At 40.9% G+C, this 14,590-nt stretch overlaps 1 protein-coding gene across 7 annotated transcripts in view; it reads left to right on the plus strand.

Moving 5' to 3' along the window:
* frya (furry homolog a (Drosophila)) overlaps positions 1 to 14,590 on the plus strand; it is a 237,667-nt gene that overhangs the window by 80,027 nt on the left and 143,050 nt on the right. For all 7 annotated transcript variants that reach the window (XR_009650200.1, XR_009650199.1, XM_060897703.1 and 4 more), the window contains exons 4-10: positions 1,004 to 1,143; positions 1,598 to 1,688; positions 5,275 to 5,354; positions 5,449 to 5,529; positions 10,447 to 10,615; positions 12,606 to 12,698; positions 13,187 to 13,285. Coding sequence is in view for 5 of the 7 variants with exons in the window: in XM_060897703.1 (XP_060753686.1) it covers positions 1,004 to 1,143; positions 1,598 to 1,688; positions 5,275 to 5,354; positions 5,449 to 5,529; positions 10,447 to 10,615; positions 12,606 to 12,698; positions 13,187 to 13,285 (753 nt within the window). In the remaining 2 variants the exon portion in view is untranslated. The remainder of the gene's footprint in view (positions 1 to 1,003; positions 1,144 to 1,597; positions 1,689 to 5,274; positions 5,355 to 5,448; positions 5,530 to 10,446; positions 10,616 to 12,605; positions 12,699 to 13,186; positions 13,286 to 14,590) is intronic.

The following is a 14,590-nucleotide window of genomic DNA, read 5'->3' on the forward strand; positions in this document are numbered from 1 at the left end:
TCGGTGCGACGCACCTCATCTCTATCAGCTCATGTATGACTTGATTTCATGGAATGATTGTTAATTATCACAAAGCAGTGTTACAGAAATATATAAATATTTTAAATAAATTTTACATATACAGTACGATGCAAAAGTCTTTGGCACATGTAAAGAAATGCTGTCGACCAAAAATGGTTTAAAAAATAATGAAATGAAATGTTTCAACATTTTAAAAAAGTACAGTAAGCCATAATAAATGAAACAAAGTCAATATTTGGTGTGAGACGACCCTTTGCTTAAAAAATAAAATAAAATAGTAGTCTCAGGTACAGTGAGTGCAGCTTTATGTGGAAATGAGCTGTAGGTTTTACTGAGCATCTTACAGAACCAGCCACAGTTCTTCTGGACACTTTGACTGTCACACTCACTTCTTAATTTTGCACCAAAACCCAGCAGCCTTCATTATGTTTTCTTTTTTAATCTGAAAAGTGGCCTCTTTTGTAATCTACTGCTCAGATCTCAGATACAAACTTTTTTTTTTCTGAAACATTTAATTTTGTTCTGGAAAATGAACGTTTGGACTCTAAAATGTTTTTGTACTGACTCAATAATGTAGAAGTCATGAAATAGAAATCTATAACAAAGTTTGCATGAAAAAAAATAGAGTGCCTAAGACTTTTGCACAGTATTGTATGTATTAATAAATGTATTCCTAATGAGCGAGCCAGAGATGACGGTGGTGAGGAAAAACTCCCTGAGACGACAAGAGGGAGAAACCTTGAGAGGAACCAGACTTGAAAGGGAACCAATCCCATAATAAAGTACAGATACGGGTTACAAATATCGCATGTTATAAAATGTGCAATTTTTTTTTTCTTTTTTTGCCTTCCAGGCAAAAATCAGGGCTATGAGATCTTATATCCTCCTTGTCTTTCTTCACCTTTGGAGTAATTGTGCATTGCATTGATATTCTGTGTACATTAGATTGTATATTTAACTGGATAACTCATTTACCTTCCAGTTGATCAACACTATGAGTTCTCTGGCAGAGTACTGCCTGCCTTCTATCCTCCGCACGCTGTTCGACTGGTACAGGAGGCAGAATGGAGTGGACGATGAATCCCATGAGTACAGACCACGCTCCAGCACAAAGTCCAAAAAGTGAGACTTGTTACCCTTTTTCACAAGGCTAAGAGCATTAATCATTGTGCTGTAAGACCATTACATTCTTGTTTTGCTCTATAAAACTGAAGGGACCTTTGTTGGTATTGAATTCCATTTGATTTTGTATTTGGGTGTGTTTGGGTGGGTATATTTTCTCTTCCATGGACTGTATGACACTCCTAATAAATATCACTGACATAAGAGAAATGCACTATAATGGACCATTAAAATGTTCGCCTCCAGGCTTGACTGGATGGATTGGTTCAACATGCCAAAATAGCCCAGTGACATCACATGTTCAGCCCAGCACTCGGTCATGGAAAGCTGTTTCATCACTGCAGAATAATATTTTAATCTGTGATTGAGGATGAGACAATGAGAGTGAATATTACTCACATAACCTATTCATTGTTCTTCTCTCTCTCTTTCTCTCTTTCTCTCTCTCTCTCAGTGATGAACAGCAGAGAGATTATCTCCTGGAGAGGAGAGATCTGGCCATTGACTTCATCTTCTCCCTCGTTCTTATAGAAGTTCTCAAACAGGTACTTGAGACAGTCATATCTCAGTTTAACCAGCACGTGAATTGGCACCTCACCAGATTGGATGGATACTTTATTATCTACACAGGAATATTGCCTGAGTACAATTTACTCAAATTGAAGAAAATTTTACTCTACGCCAGATAACATTTGGTCCCTCTTGAAAAAGAGTAAAATTTGCTCTTTTGATAGAGCTGTTTTTCCAGAGTCAGTTCTCCTCAATTCAGTGTTAATCCTTCAGGGTCGAGAGCTTCGCCGGCAAAGCTCGGCAGGTTTAGAATGAGTAGGTTTAGATAAATATCTTCACAAGTTTTTTATCATACAAGCATGATAAACATATTGACAGAAACTTTATACTTTACACTTTCAGAGGCTCCAACTCTCTCGCCGTGGGCGGGAGATCTCCCGCTGTAGGGAACATTTAGAAAATCCTCCCGACCTCCCACTGACAACATAAAAATCTCCCGCCCACCCTTACTACACATTATTAGTTAAAAAAATATATAACTTGATACGTTTATGTTGACGAAAATTAATAGTTGACTTTCCGCTTTTCGTGCGTCTGACATTGTATGGGTGGACTCAAGTGTGTACCCCACAGTATACGACGATTCCCCAGTCGGTACACCGATCGGCGTACGGTAACAGGGGGATTGGAGTGAATGCCGGAGGCATGCGCGCACAGATCAAGCGCGCATATGAATCGAGCGGAATTCGGTATGCCGCGGGGTACACACTTGAGCCCACCCAATGTCTTAGCAGTTACTGATAAAGCGTACAGATGGCGCTATTAATGATACGCGCGAGAGAACGAGAAAACCCGTGACACTCAACCGTTTTGTTTGCTTTTTTGCGTCTGCATTTTGTCTGCATTTATCGCCTGCTCGTCTTTAATTTTATGTTCTCTTGAATGAGATAATGAAACGAAGTTCCGTTGGTGGAAATGGCAAAAGCCAAACTACGAAGAAAAAATATCAGAAAATCACCAAGATAAAGTTCGGATCGCCTGTCGCAATGGTCGCCAGGGATAAATGGCGGACTATTTTGGACGGCAGCAAGACGACCCTATATCTGACAGGGTTAGATCACCAGACCAGATGTTAGATTCTAACGAACTTGTCTGACTTTTTTTGTCTGACTTTTACTAACTTAGAATATTATTAGAAGAACATTATCATCAGAGGGTCTACCATTGGCAATTTATAATAGTCACTATTGACATTAACATTGACTTTAGGCATATTAAAGTTTGGTCTATAGTCACTGGATTTATCTCGATCCGTTACTATTAATAAGATTTAATTGACATGAAATGTGGTGAATCATTCATATATATATATATATATATATACACACACACCATTTTTTATATATATTTTTATATATATACACATACACACACACACACACACACACACACACACCATTTTATATTTAGATATAAAACTCGCCTTCGCGCCTATGGTGCTCAAACTTGTCTCCCTCCGAGCTACTCGCAGAGAGGGAGAATCTCCCTCTTTGCAATTTCCCAAGTTGGAACCTCTGCACTTTCCTCTGTGCCCACTGCCAAATAATATTATAGTTTTAAATTACCTAAATTAGATGAAATGTAAAACTTGTCACCTTACTCAGTCACACTAGAGTCGGAGCGCTGACCATACACTTACGCATTCATAAAAGACTATTCACATGGAAACTCTTTCGGTTTCCATTGGTTTCTCTTTCACCATGGGAACGCCCATCGTAAACAGGATAAAATCTGTCAGACATAGTTTGGGCTGTTTGGAGGTAAAACTTGTTGCGAGATGGCACGCGTGTTTTATGCATTCAGATGATTCAGGACAGCGATTCAATTCATGAATCATTTCATGATTCAGGACAGCGATTCAGTTCAGTCTTGAGAACTGTGATACTGATGATGAATGGTGCCTTTTTTTTTTTACTTTGACTTGATCCAGCCAAAGATCAGCTCGAGTAAGTGTAAATATGTCTTCTATTTTTGATGAGCAGATCGATTGATATGGTGTGCTGTAGTGCATACACAGGGAAAATGACTGAGCACTTTTTTCCAGAGTTAAAAGTATTAAAAGTTGATTGTAATGTAAATTAGAATGAACAGGCATTGAAACTAAACCTCATTTCACATTATGCTGATGCTAAGTTCTCACAGGTCTAATTGTGGTTATTAACATTACCATTCATTATCCGTAACCGCTTATCCTGTTCTACAGGGTCGCAGGCAAGCTGGAGCCTATCCCAGCTGACTGTGGGTGAGAGGCGGGGTACACCCTGGACAAGTCGCCAGGTCATCACAGGGTTGATACATAGAGACAAACAACCATTCACACCTACGGTCAATTTAGAGCCACCAGTTAACCTAACCTGCATGTCTTTGGACTGTGGGGGAAACCGGAGCACCCGGAGGAAACCCACACAGAGAACATGCAAACTCCGCACAGAAAGGCCCCTGTCAGCCGCTGGGCTTGAACCCAGAACCTTCTTGCTGTGAGGTGGCAGTGCTAACCACTACACTACCGTGCCGCCTATTAAGATTACTTTCATTGTTATTACTTATAGACTACAATGCCACACATTTATTTATTTATTTATTTATTTATTCATTCGAGACTTTCATTTTATTACTTACCTACAAAGCAAGTATTTTTGAGACTGGTAAAATGTTATGCTCAACTTTGTACACACACACATACACACACACACGCACGTGAGGGCGAAACGCCAAAAATGAAACTGATGAATGAGGAAACTGTTGGTGGATCTTCTTCTGGCCTCAAGTTGACTGATACTTTTTTTAGATGCTATATTTTCGTTCATATAAAGTCTCTTCCTTTGTCCTTGATTAGTTACAACACAGTATTATTTTCCTGAAATATTCAGGTTAATGGTTACAGATATTGGTTTGGATTCGCTGTCAAAATTGAGTTTAGGGTTCATCCACAAACGCTGCACTTCTCAAGTTCTTTACGATAATAAAACATGGATATAGCATGTTAAAGATTTTAAAAAAAATCTTTGCCATGCTACAAGGCATATCAGGTGGCGCCGATCTCCATTTCAGTAGCCCTCGGCCTCTCACGTATTACATAGGGTGGCACGGTGATGTAGTGGTTAGCACGGTCGCCTCACAGCAAGAAGGTTCTGGGTTCGAAACCAACGGCTGGCGAGGGCCTTTCTGTGTAGATCTTGCATGTTCTCCCTGTGTCTGTGTGGGTTTCCTCCGGGTGCTCCGGTTTCCCCCACAATTCAAAGACATGCAGTTAGATTGACGTGGGGTGGCCTTGGGCTGAGGTGCCCTTGAGCAAGGTACTGAATCCCCGACTGCTCTGAGTGTGTGTGCGTGTGTTCAGTGCTTCAGATGGGTTAAACGCCGAGGATGAATTTCACTGTGCTTGAAGTGTGCATGTGACGAATAAAGGTTTCTTCTTCTTTTCTTCATAGTTTGGGTTATACTAGGGGGCTAGTCCTCTGGTTCATAGTTTCTTCATAGTTCACAAGAGTTTGTGAAAAATAATGGCAGGAGTTAAATATAAGCTTTCTAATGATTATTTATGTCTCTCTCAATGATTAGATGCCTCTCCATCCTGTCCTCGACAATTTGGTCCAGGAAGTCATTGACCTGGCCTTTAAGCACTTTAAATACAAAGAAGGGTAATATTCAGATCTCCCTGTATCCACGACAAGCATTGTATGTTTTCCTGTCCCACTCATCTCTAACATTATGGTGTTTTCTGCATGTTTTTAGGTACAACGGTCCGAACATGACCAATTTGCACATTGTAGCAGATTTATATGCAGAAGTAATCGGAATCTTGGCTCAGGCAAAGTGAGTAGATCACACTCGCACACAAAGAGGACATTACACTATGCAGGCTTTACACAATTTACATTAAATATATTACAGGACCACGGGCTTCTAAAAAATTCGTACTTTCTTTTTAATGTTGTAAAATTTACTTAAGTATCTGGATGGTATAATTGCACCTTTTTAAATTAGATATGTTAATGAAGTGAGTATTAATTAACCTTTTATTATTTAATTTTCTTACACACTTGTCATAAAATGGGGGCGGCACGGTGGTGTAGTGGTTAGCGCTGTCGCCTCACAGCAAGAAGGTCCGGGTTCGAGCCCCGTGGCCGGCGAGGGCCTTTCTGTGTGGAGTTTGCATGTTCTCCCCGTGTCCGCGTGGGTTTCCTCCGGGTGCTCCGGTTTCCCCCACAGTCCAAAGACATGCAGGTTAGGTTAACTGGTGACTCTAAATTGACCGTAGGTGTGAACGTGAGTGTGAATGGTTGTCTGTGTCTATGTGTCAGCCCTGTGATGACCTGGCGACTTGTCCAGGGTGCACCCCGCCTTTCGCCCATAGTCAGCTGGGATAGGCTCCAGCTTGCCTGCGACCCTGTAGAAGGATAAAGCGGCTAGAGATAATGAGATGAGAATGAGACTTGTCATAAAATGTTTGGTCTGAGAGAGATAATAGGACAATGGGAGTATTTCCAATATACAGTACTTGTCAAAAGTTTGGACACTTCTTCTAATTCAGTGGTTTTTCTTTATTGTTATACATTAAGATACTTCTTCATGTCTTAAAGTAATGATGGATGTCGTTTCTCTTTATTTAGTTGAGTGGTTCTTGACATAATTTGGATTACTACAATTCTGGTGTTGAATAGGGCGATTTACTGTATTTTTTATTATTTACTATTTACTGTTTGATCTCAGACACATTAAGAAAGCAAGAGATTGCACTAATTAACTTTTGACAAGACACCTGTTAATTGAAAACCATTCCAGGTGAATTCCACCTCATGAAGCTGGGTAAGATAATGCCAATAGTGTGCAAAGCGTCATCAATGTAAACGAGGCTACTTTGAAGAATCTACTGTAAAACATGAAAGAAATCTACATTGTTTCCCACATAATTCCATATATGTTCTGGATGTTATTTCATAGTTTTGATGTCTTCAGTATTGTTCGACAATGTAGAAGATCGTCAAAAAATACAGAAGAATCCTCTGAATGAGTAGGGGTGTACAAACCTTTGACTGTTACTATATCATATATTTAATTAGCTACAGATCTGGACTGTGTTGGTTAGAATATTCTTTATTCTTTTTATTCACGCGCCATGTTTCTAGCTTTGTCTCTATCTTTCCTTTTGAGTCTTTGTGTTCAAATTGTGCAAACTGAGGAGAACATTCCAGGTGAACCGGTTTTCTTTGAACTTTTAAATTTGAACGTGTTTCAAGTTGGTCGCAAACATTACAAATTTAGCTTGGTCAGCATACGTCGATGATATTAATCCTCTCGGCTACTAATAACAACCCAATGACCAGGTCAGACAGCAGGGTTCAACTAGTTTTCAACTACTTACATCTACCTGTGATAACAAAATTGCAGGTAGACGCAAGACTGGTCTTGCGTCGACGCACGACAACGCAGATAATGACAGAGTGTTGCAGAGAGTCTTTAGTAGAGGCAGGTTGACGCAAGTGGATCACGATCTGTTCGTATTTCAGCTGCGATTTGCTTCCAGTCGGTGCAAATAGCAGGTTGACGCATGTAGAGGCAGGTGGCCGTGCAACGCTTGAGCAACCAATTGCAGGTTGAAGCAGTAATGGCAGCTAGACGCAGTCTGACGCAGAGGAAGGCAATTCTTTCGAGATGACTGCGATGCATCGCAGGTAGATGCAGACTGCACCTGCAAATAGTTTACAACAACTTGCGAGCAGTCTTATGGCCTTATATTTTTTAAAGGTTTTCTGTACGCTGCGCCAACCTGCGTCTAGCTGCGTCTGCTTCCGACTGGTTGATTCAGCTTAAAAACCCTGTATCTTGCAATACATCTGACCACAACGAAGGATTTGATGCAAAACGCCTGCATCTACCTGCGATCAGTTGCCACTCGACTGATCGCAGGTCGCAGCATGCATCTTTCTGCTGTCTGACCTGGGCACAAGGTGTCAATTCAAATTTTAAACACTTAACACTTCAGGTGCATGTGATGTATGCAAGTTATGCTAAACTAACAGCCACAGAGAGCAATACAGTCGCTTAGCTAATGCTAAGGATTGATTAATACAAAAAAATCAGAAAAAGTCGTAGTCTAACTAACAGACAAGTTTTCCACTTGAATTACTGTAAGAACATTAAATAAAATGGAACACTTGTGTCTATTTTCGGGAATCTGAACACAGATAGTCCTGCAGGGTGCTTAGCTACCCTCCTCACCAGGAAAACCTGGTGGGGTTGCCGGTTTAGTCACCGATGACCCGACCATGTACAGATGGTACTGGATTACACGGTTACCAGTAGCGGGTTTATGACCTGACCTGACACCTCCGACTGATTATGAAGATCTCTTGGAGGGACAAAATTACAAATGAGGAGGTTCTAGACAGAGCCAGCCTTCCCAGTATGGAAAAAAATACTCATTCACAGAAACCTCTGGTGGCTTAGTCATGTCTGCCGCATGGACTGAGAGCATCTGCCCAGACAACTCCTCTACTCCCAGCCCTTACTTGGAAGCCAAGGCAAGCGTAGACCAAGACTACAGTATAAAGACACTATCAAACGAAACCTCAAGTGTCTACAAATAAATCTTGACTCCTGGCCCTTCTTAGTGGCCGATCATTCATTATGGAGATGTTGTACTTCAGACTTCTTCCAAACAGATTAGGCAGTCTTCGTTGGTCATCAACAGACAACAGCATATACAGTTGTGCTCATAGGTGTACATACCCTGGCAGAATCTATGATTCTTTGACCATTTTTCAGAGAATATGAATGATAACACAAAAACATCTTTTCCACTCATGCTTAGTGGTTGGGTGAAACCATTTATTGTCAAATGACTGTGTTTTCTCTTTTTAAATCATAATGACAACAGAAACTACCCAAATGACCCTGATCAAAAGTTCACATACCCTGGTGATTTTGGCCTGATAACATGCACAGAAGTTGACACAAATGGGTTTGAATGGCTACTAAAGGTAACATCCTCACCTGTGATCTGTTTGCTTGTAATCAGTGTGTGCGCATAAAAGCTGAGTGAGTTTCTGGGATCCAGACAGACTCTTGCATCTTTCATCCAGCCACTAACGTTTCTGGATTCTGAGTCATGGGGAAAGCGAAAGAATTGTCAACGGATCTACGGGAAAAGGTAGTTGAACTGTATAAAACAGGAAAGGGATACAAAAAGATATCCACGGAATTGATAATGACAGTCAGCAGTGTTCAAACTGTGATTAACAAATGGAAAATCAGGGGCTCTGTTAAAACCAAACCACGGTCAGGTAGACCAACAAAAATTTACGCCAAACAGCACAGAGACGAGCCTCAAAACTTCTGGAACAAGGTAATTTGGAGTGATGAGACCAAAATTGAACTTTTTGGCCACAACCATAAACGTTACATTTGGAGAGGTGTCAACAAGGCCTATGATGAAAGGAACACCATTCCTACTGTAAAGCATGGAGGTGGATCGCTGATGTTTTGGGGATGTGTGAGCTACAAAGGCACAGGAAACTTGGTCAAAGTTGAAGGAAAGATGAATGCAGCACGTTATCAGCAAATACTGGAGGCAAATTTGCACTCATCAGCCCGGAAGCTGCGCATGGGACGTACTTGGACGTTCCAACATGACAACGATCCAAAACACAAGGCCAAGTCGATCTGTCATTGGCTACAGCAGAACAAAGTGAAGGTTCTGGAGTGGCCATCTCAGTCTCCTGACCTCAATATCATTGAGCCACTCTGGAGAGATCTCAAGTGCGCAGTTCATGCAAGACAGCCCAGGAATTTACAGGAACTGGAGGCTTTTTGCCAAGAAGAATGGGCAGCTTTACCATCTGAGAAAATAAAGAGCCTCATCCACAACTACCACAAAAGACTTCAGGCTGTCATTGATGTTAGAGGGGGCAATACACGGTATTAAGAACTGGGGTATGTAAACTTTTGATCAGGGTCATTTGGATGTTTTTTGTTGTCATTATGATTTAAAAATAGAAAACACAGTTGTTAATCAATAAATGGCTTCACCCAACCACTAACATGAGTGGGAAAAAAGTTTGTGTTATCATTCATATTCTCTGAAAAAAGGCCAAGAAAGCTAAAATTCTGCCAGGGTATGTAAACTTATGAGCACAACTGTATGGACACAGATAAATAATTCTCACTTGGGCACACCTTCATCCAGCATCCATGTTTGTTCACAGAGGACTACCTTCCCAGACCATTTGTGTGTTCTCAAATGTTTGCAGTGATCTCAAATCAAACAAAAAACTGTTTGAAAATGTCTGCCTTTGTTTGCTAATTTGAACATACCTATGCTTAATGGCTTACTTCAGTGTCACACATTGTTTTATTACCTACGTCAACTTTGTTGAAGGACGTCATGTTTTCACCTCTTTTTGTTTGTCTGTTCCGACCATAACTCAAAAAGTAGTGAGCAGATTTTTATGAAATTTTGAGAAGTGAGCCATGGGCCAATGAACAATCGATTAGATTTTGATGTAAATCCAGATATATATGTGGATCCAGGATTTTTTTGTTTGTTCCCAACGTAACTCAAAAAGTATTGAACGGATTTGGATGAAATTTGGCGGACAGCTTTAGTATTACCCTAGGTTCAAGCAATTTGATTTTGATGTTGATAATATGTGCCTGGAAGAGGTATGGACTGGACTGTGTGGCCTTCAAGTTTTGTCTTGTTTTCACTCCTTTCGCTTTGTCCTACTTCAGGTTCCCTGCCGTGAAGAAGAAGTTTCTGAGCGAGCTGAAGGAGCTCCGTCAGAAGGAGCAGAACCCCTGTGTGGTCCAGAGTACCATCAGTCTCATCATGGGTCTGAAGTTCTTCAGGGTGAAGATGTATCCTGTGGAGGACTTCGAGGCGTCTTTTCAATTCTTGCAGGTGCTGTGAAGTGATGAGAAAGTGGGGAATGTCGCAAAGTTTCCTGGAAGTTAGACAACGTAGTGCACATACTGTTTAACTATCGTTATGTATTCTGTATCAGGCTATTTATATCACATTCACTGATATAGATATACTATAGTTTAACTGAACGTTTATGTGAGTTTGCTTGAAACTTTCCATTTAGGCATTAAATCTGCAAGATCTTTTCTTTTGCACTTTCAGTTGTCAATACAATTTGCCAAATTGTGAACCCATTTGTTCAGTGGAAAAATACCTGACAAAGAATGGAATTGGTTTTTTTCCACTTTTGGAAACATTGCATAAGCTTATTGCATCATGGGTGTGTCAAAATTATTCTAACAACACACATTACTTCCTCAAAAGTAACATTATAGGGGAACTGTGAGCTCTATTTTCATCATCATGGTCCACATGGAAGAAAAAAAAAACAACCAAGATGTAAGATCAGCACATTGTTTGGAATCTTTGTGCCTGTTGGTGCATGTAATAATGTAACACAGAGCAGTGCAAATGTAAACCATGTCCACAATAACATCATAAACTCACACTTTATTGGCATGAAGATCTACAGTACCAGTCAAAAGTTTGGACTCACCTACTAATGCAATGGTTTTCTTTATTTTTATTAATTAAAAGTCACTTCATGTCTTAAAGTAATGATGGATGTCGTTTCTCTTTACTTAGTTGAGCGGTTCTTGACATAATATGGATTACTACAGTTGCAGATTTGGGCTATGTACTGTATTTTTATTATTTACTATTTACTGTTTGATCTCAGACACATTAAGAAGGCAAGAGATTGCACTAATTAACTTTTGACAAGACACATCTGTTAACTGAAAAGCATTCCAGGTGACTACCTCATGAAGCTGGTTAAGATAATTCCAATAGTGTACAAAGCGTCAAGGTAAACGCTGGATACGCTGAAGAATCTAAAAACGAAACTTTTTTAACCACCTAATTCCGTATGTTCCAGATGTTATTTTATAGTTTTGATGTATTCTGTATTGTTCTACAATGTAGAAAAATAATAGTAATAATAATAAGTTCAAGTTATATTGCACCTTTCTCACACCCAAGGTCGCTTTACAATTACTAAATAAATAAATCCACCAAAAGAAGGTCAGGATGTAATTCCAATGGCGTAGCCACCCACAGTTCCACAAAAAAGCGCACAAAGGTATGTCCCACACCGCCTGCACAGCCGCCACGACGCCACCAGGCAACATTGCCTGGAACACCATGCCAATGACCCACAAAACGGGCACAGAGGCACTGCCACACAGAGCGCCGGCATGTCCCAAACCACCTGCAAAGCCACCGTGATGCCACCGGGCAACATCTCTTGGAACACTGTACCAACCACAGAAGCACCACAAAGTGCTGGACAACCCTGATGCCAAAAGAGCAACGAGCCCACCGCAGCCCACAGCGAGGAGCATGGGCACCATCCACGGCAGACCAAGGCCCGAAGGAAACCGATGCTCAAAACTGGGTCCGGAGCGATGCTATAACCGGCAGACAAAACACCCAAAGAAAGAACACTCAAACAAAGAACAAACATCAAACCATACAAACACAAAAAGAAAAACCAAAGGCGAACAAAAGCAAAATAAAAAGGTCCGGTGAGAAGCGGCAACCAAAACGCGCACAGCGTACCCTCAACCATTAAACTACAAAATAATCAAACTACAGAAAATCCTCTGAATGAGTAGGGGTGTACAAACTTTTGACTGGTTCTGTAACTGACTGGAAACATATTGTATTAAAACAGCATAAGAGCTACAGTATATGTAAAAGCCTAAACCAGTCTATGCATCTATAAATGTCATTAGTGACAGTCAGACTGCAGTATAAATCATGTACAGTGGAGTTGCTTTGCCGTCTCGTTGAGTTGGTGCTTTGGTGAAGTCATCAGTATGGCTCAGAGGAGGCATGTGAAACCTCACTGTGTTCTCTGTTACAGGAGTGTGCACAGTACTTCCTGGAAGTGAAAGACAAAGATATCAAGCAGGCTCTGGCTGGTCTCTTCGTGGAGATTTTGGTGCCTGTTGCAGCAGTGAGTACCGAAGTATTGGCAAACTTTCTGCTTATATACTTCTAGAATTCTAGTAAAAGTGTTCACCCTGTCATCCAGAGATCCTGAGTTCGATTCCTGATGTTGTCACAGCCATCCATAGCCAGGAGCTCAAGCGCTCAAGAGTGCTCAGTCTCTCCCCTGTCAATTACAAGTAACACTAACCAGTTATGGGTGTCTCTGAGGGTGTCTCATGCATACGGAGGTGGGCGGTGGGCACTTTACTCCAAGTGTGTCGCCGCCCACTGATGTTGCCTGTGCAGCAGTTTGAAAATATTCTGTCAGCTGACTTCATATGCCTTGGAGGAAGCATGTCTCTGCCTTCACCCTCGCTGGTTGGTCGCTGTAATGAGACAGGGGAGAACTGTCTAATGGGCAGGAAATGGCCATAACTAAATTTGGAAGAAAATCCCCCCAAAAAAGAAAATAAGGTGAAATATGACCCTTGTTCATTTTTGTTTTCACGGCAGGCTGTGAAGAATGAAGTCAACGTCCCTTGTCTAAGGAACTTTGTGGAGAGTTTGTATGATACAACGTTGGATCTGTCTACTAGGAAGAAACACTCTCTGGTCAGATGATACTGCTGTACAGCTCTCTTTCTGCTTCGAAGTGCTGTTTTAACTGCAGCTTCTATTCACGACTTAAAAATGATTACTGGATTACTTTGACCCAATCTGTGTCATCTGAGTTTAATAACACTGGTTATTCTATCCACATTCACTGGATATGAGCAATCGCGCACTCTGATTGGCTATTCTAATACTAGGATATCAGGTCATATACCGTGAGTAGAGAAAAACAAAATGGTGGAGCGTGTTGCTGAACCAACCAAGGAAGAAATAAAAACTCTACTCGAAAACAAAAATCGTTATTAAGTTTTTAAAAGAAATAGCTAAAAGAATATAGGGTTGTTGTTTTATTTTTTTTTTTGGGGGGGGGGGGGTGTTTTGTTTTCTCACTATCTCCTGTTCCATACTCCAGCCCAGTCGGTGGCGATAATGCACCTTTAAGTTGGTTTGCCAACCACCAGAAAAACCCTAAAGAAGAACAAAACCCCCCAAAATTGCTGGGTTTCACGTGACGTCACATCCACCTCATTTGTTATTCAGAACTTTAGCTGGTGGTCTACCAAAGCTCAGTTGACAAAGTGTTTGTACAGAGAAGGCCCATTGCCACAAGAAAAATGCCTTACGCTTGCGTTGTTTTAGGTTGTTTGAATCGATCAAACCATGAAACTGCTAAAAGTTTCTTCAGTGAAACATTTATTGAATGTTTATTGAATTTAATGAACACAGGATTTCACAAAAAGACGTCGAGAAAGGTGGCTTTCGAACCTCTCACTGAAATCGAAGGGAGCCGAGTCGAAGCATGCTCGAGTTTGCAGTGATCATTTGGTGAAAGGTTTGTATTTCCCTCCCAGCTATGGCCTTAGTGTTTTCCAAGTACTTTTCTTGCTATATCTCGTTATTTTACGGTACTTTTTTCAGTCACGAAGCGCTAAAGTCCCCAGCTGTTTCTTTGTTTACTCCTCACAAAGTCCAGGTGCATGAAGGTCACGACAAAATTCTTCCCCAGCCGTACAGTTACAATGCGCCGTGATCACTTCTCCGTCTTGTTTAACTAAGATCCAGGTCTTTAAAGGGGTGAACTGTTGTTTGTTTGCACTTCAACTTGCAGTGCTTCATTGTAAAAATGCGAACGAAAAGCTTGAAAAAAAACCATACTTACACGGGCAAAAACAATACAGGATTCATTTGGCAGCGACTCGATACTGAGGTCCTTTACCCAGCCACATACAAAAAAGTTGTAAGCCTCCGTACTTTTCCACGCTTTCATCTGTTTTGCGGTGTAGAAGGACGTCTGCAACACCAGAT

Source organism: Neoarius graeffei, chromosome 17, assembly GCF_027579695.1.
Source record: "Neoarius graeffei isolate fNeoGra1 chromosome 17, fNeoGra1.pri, whole genome shotgun sequence".
In the NCBI taxonomy this organism is placed as follows: Eukaryota; Metazoa; Chordata; class Actinopteri; order Siluriformes; family Ariidae; genus Neoarius; species Neoarius graeffei.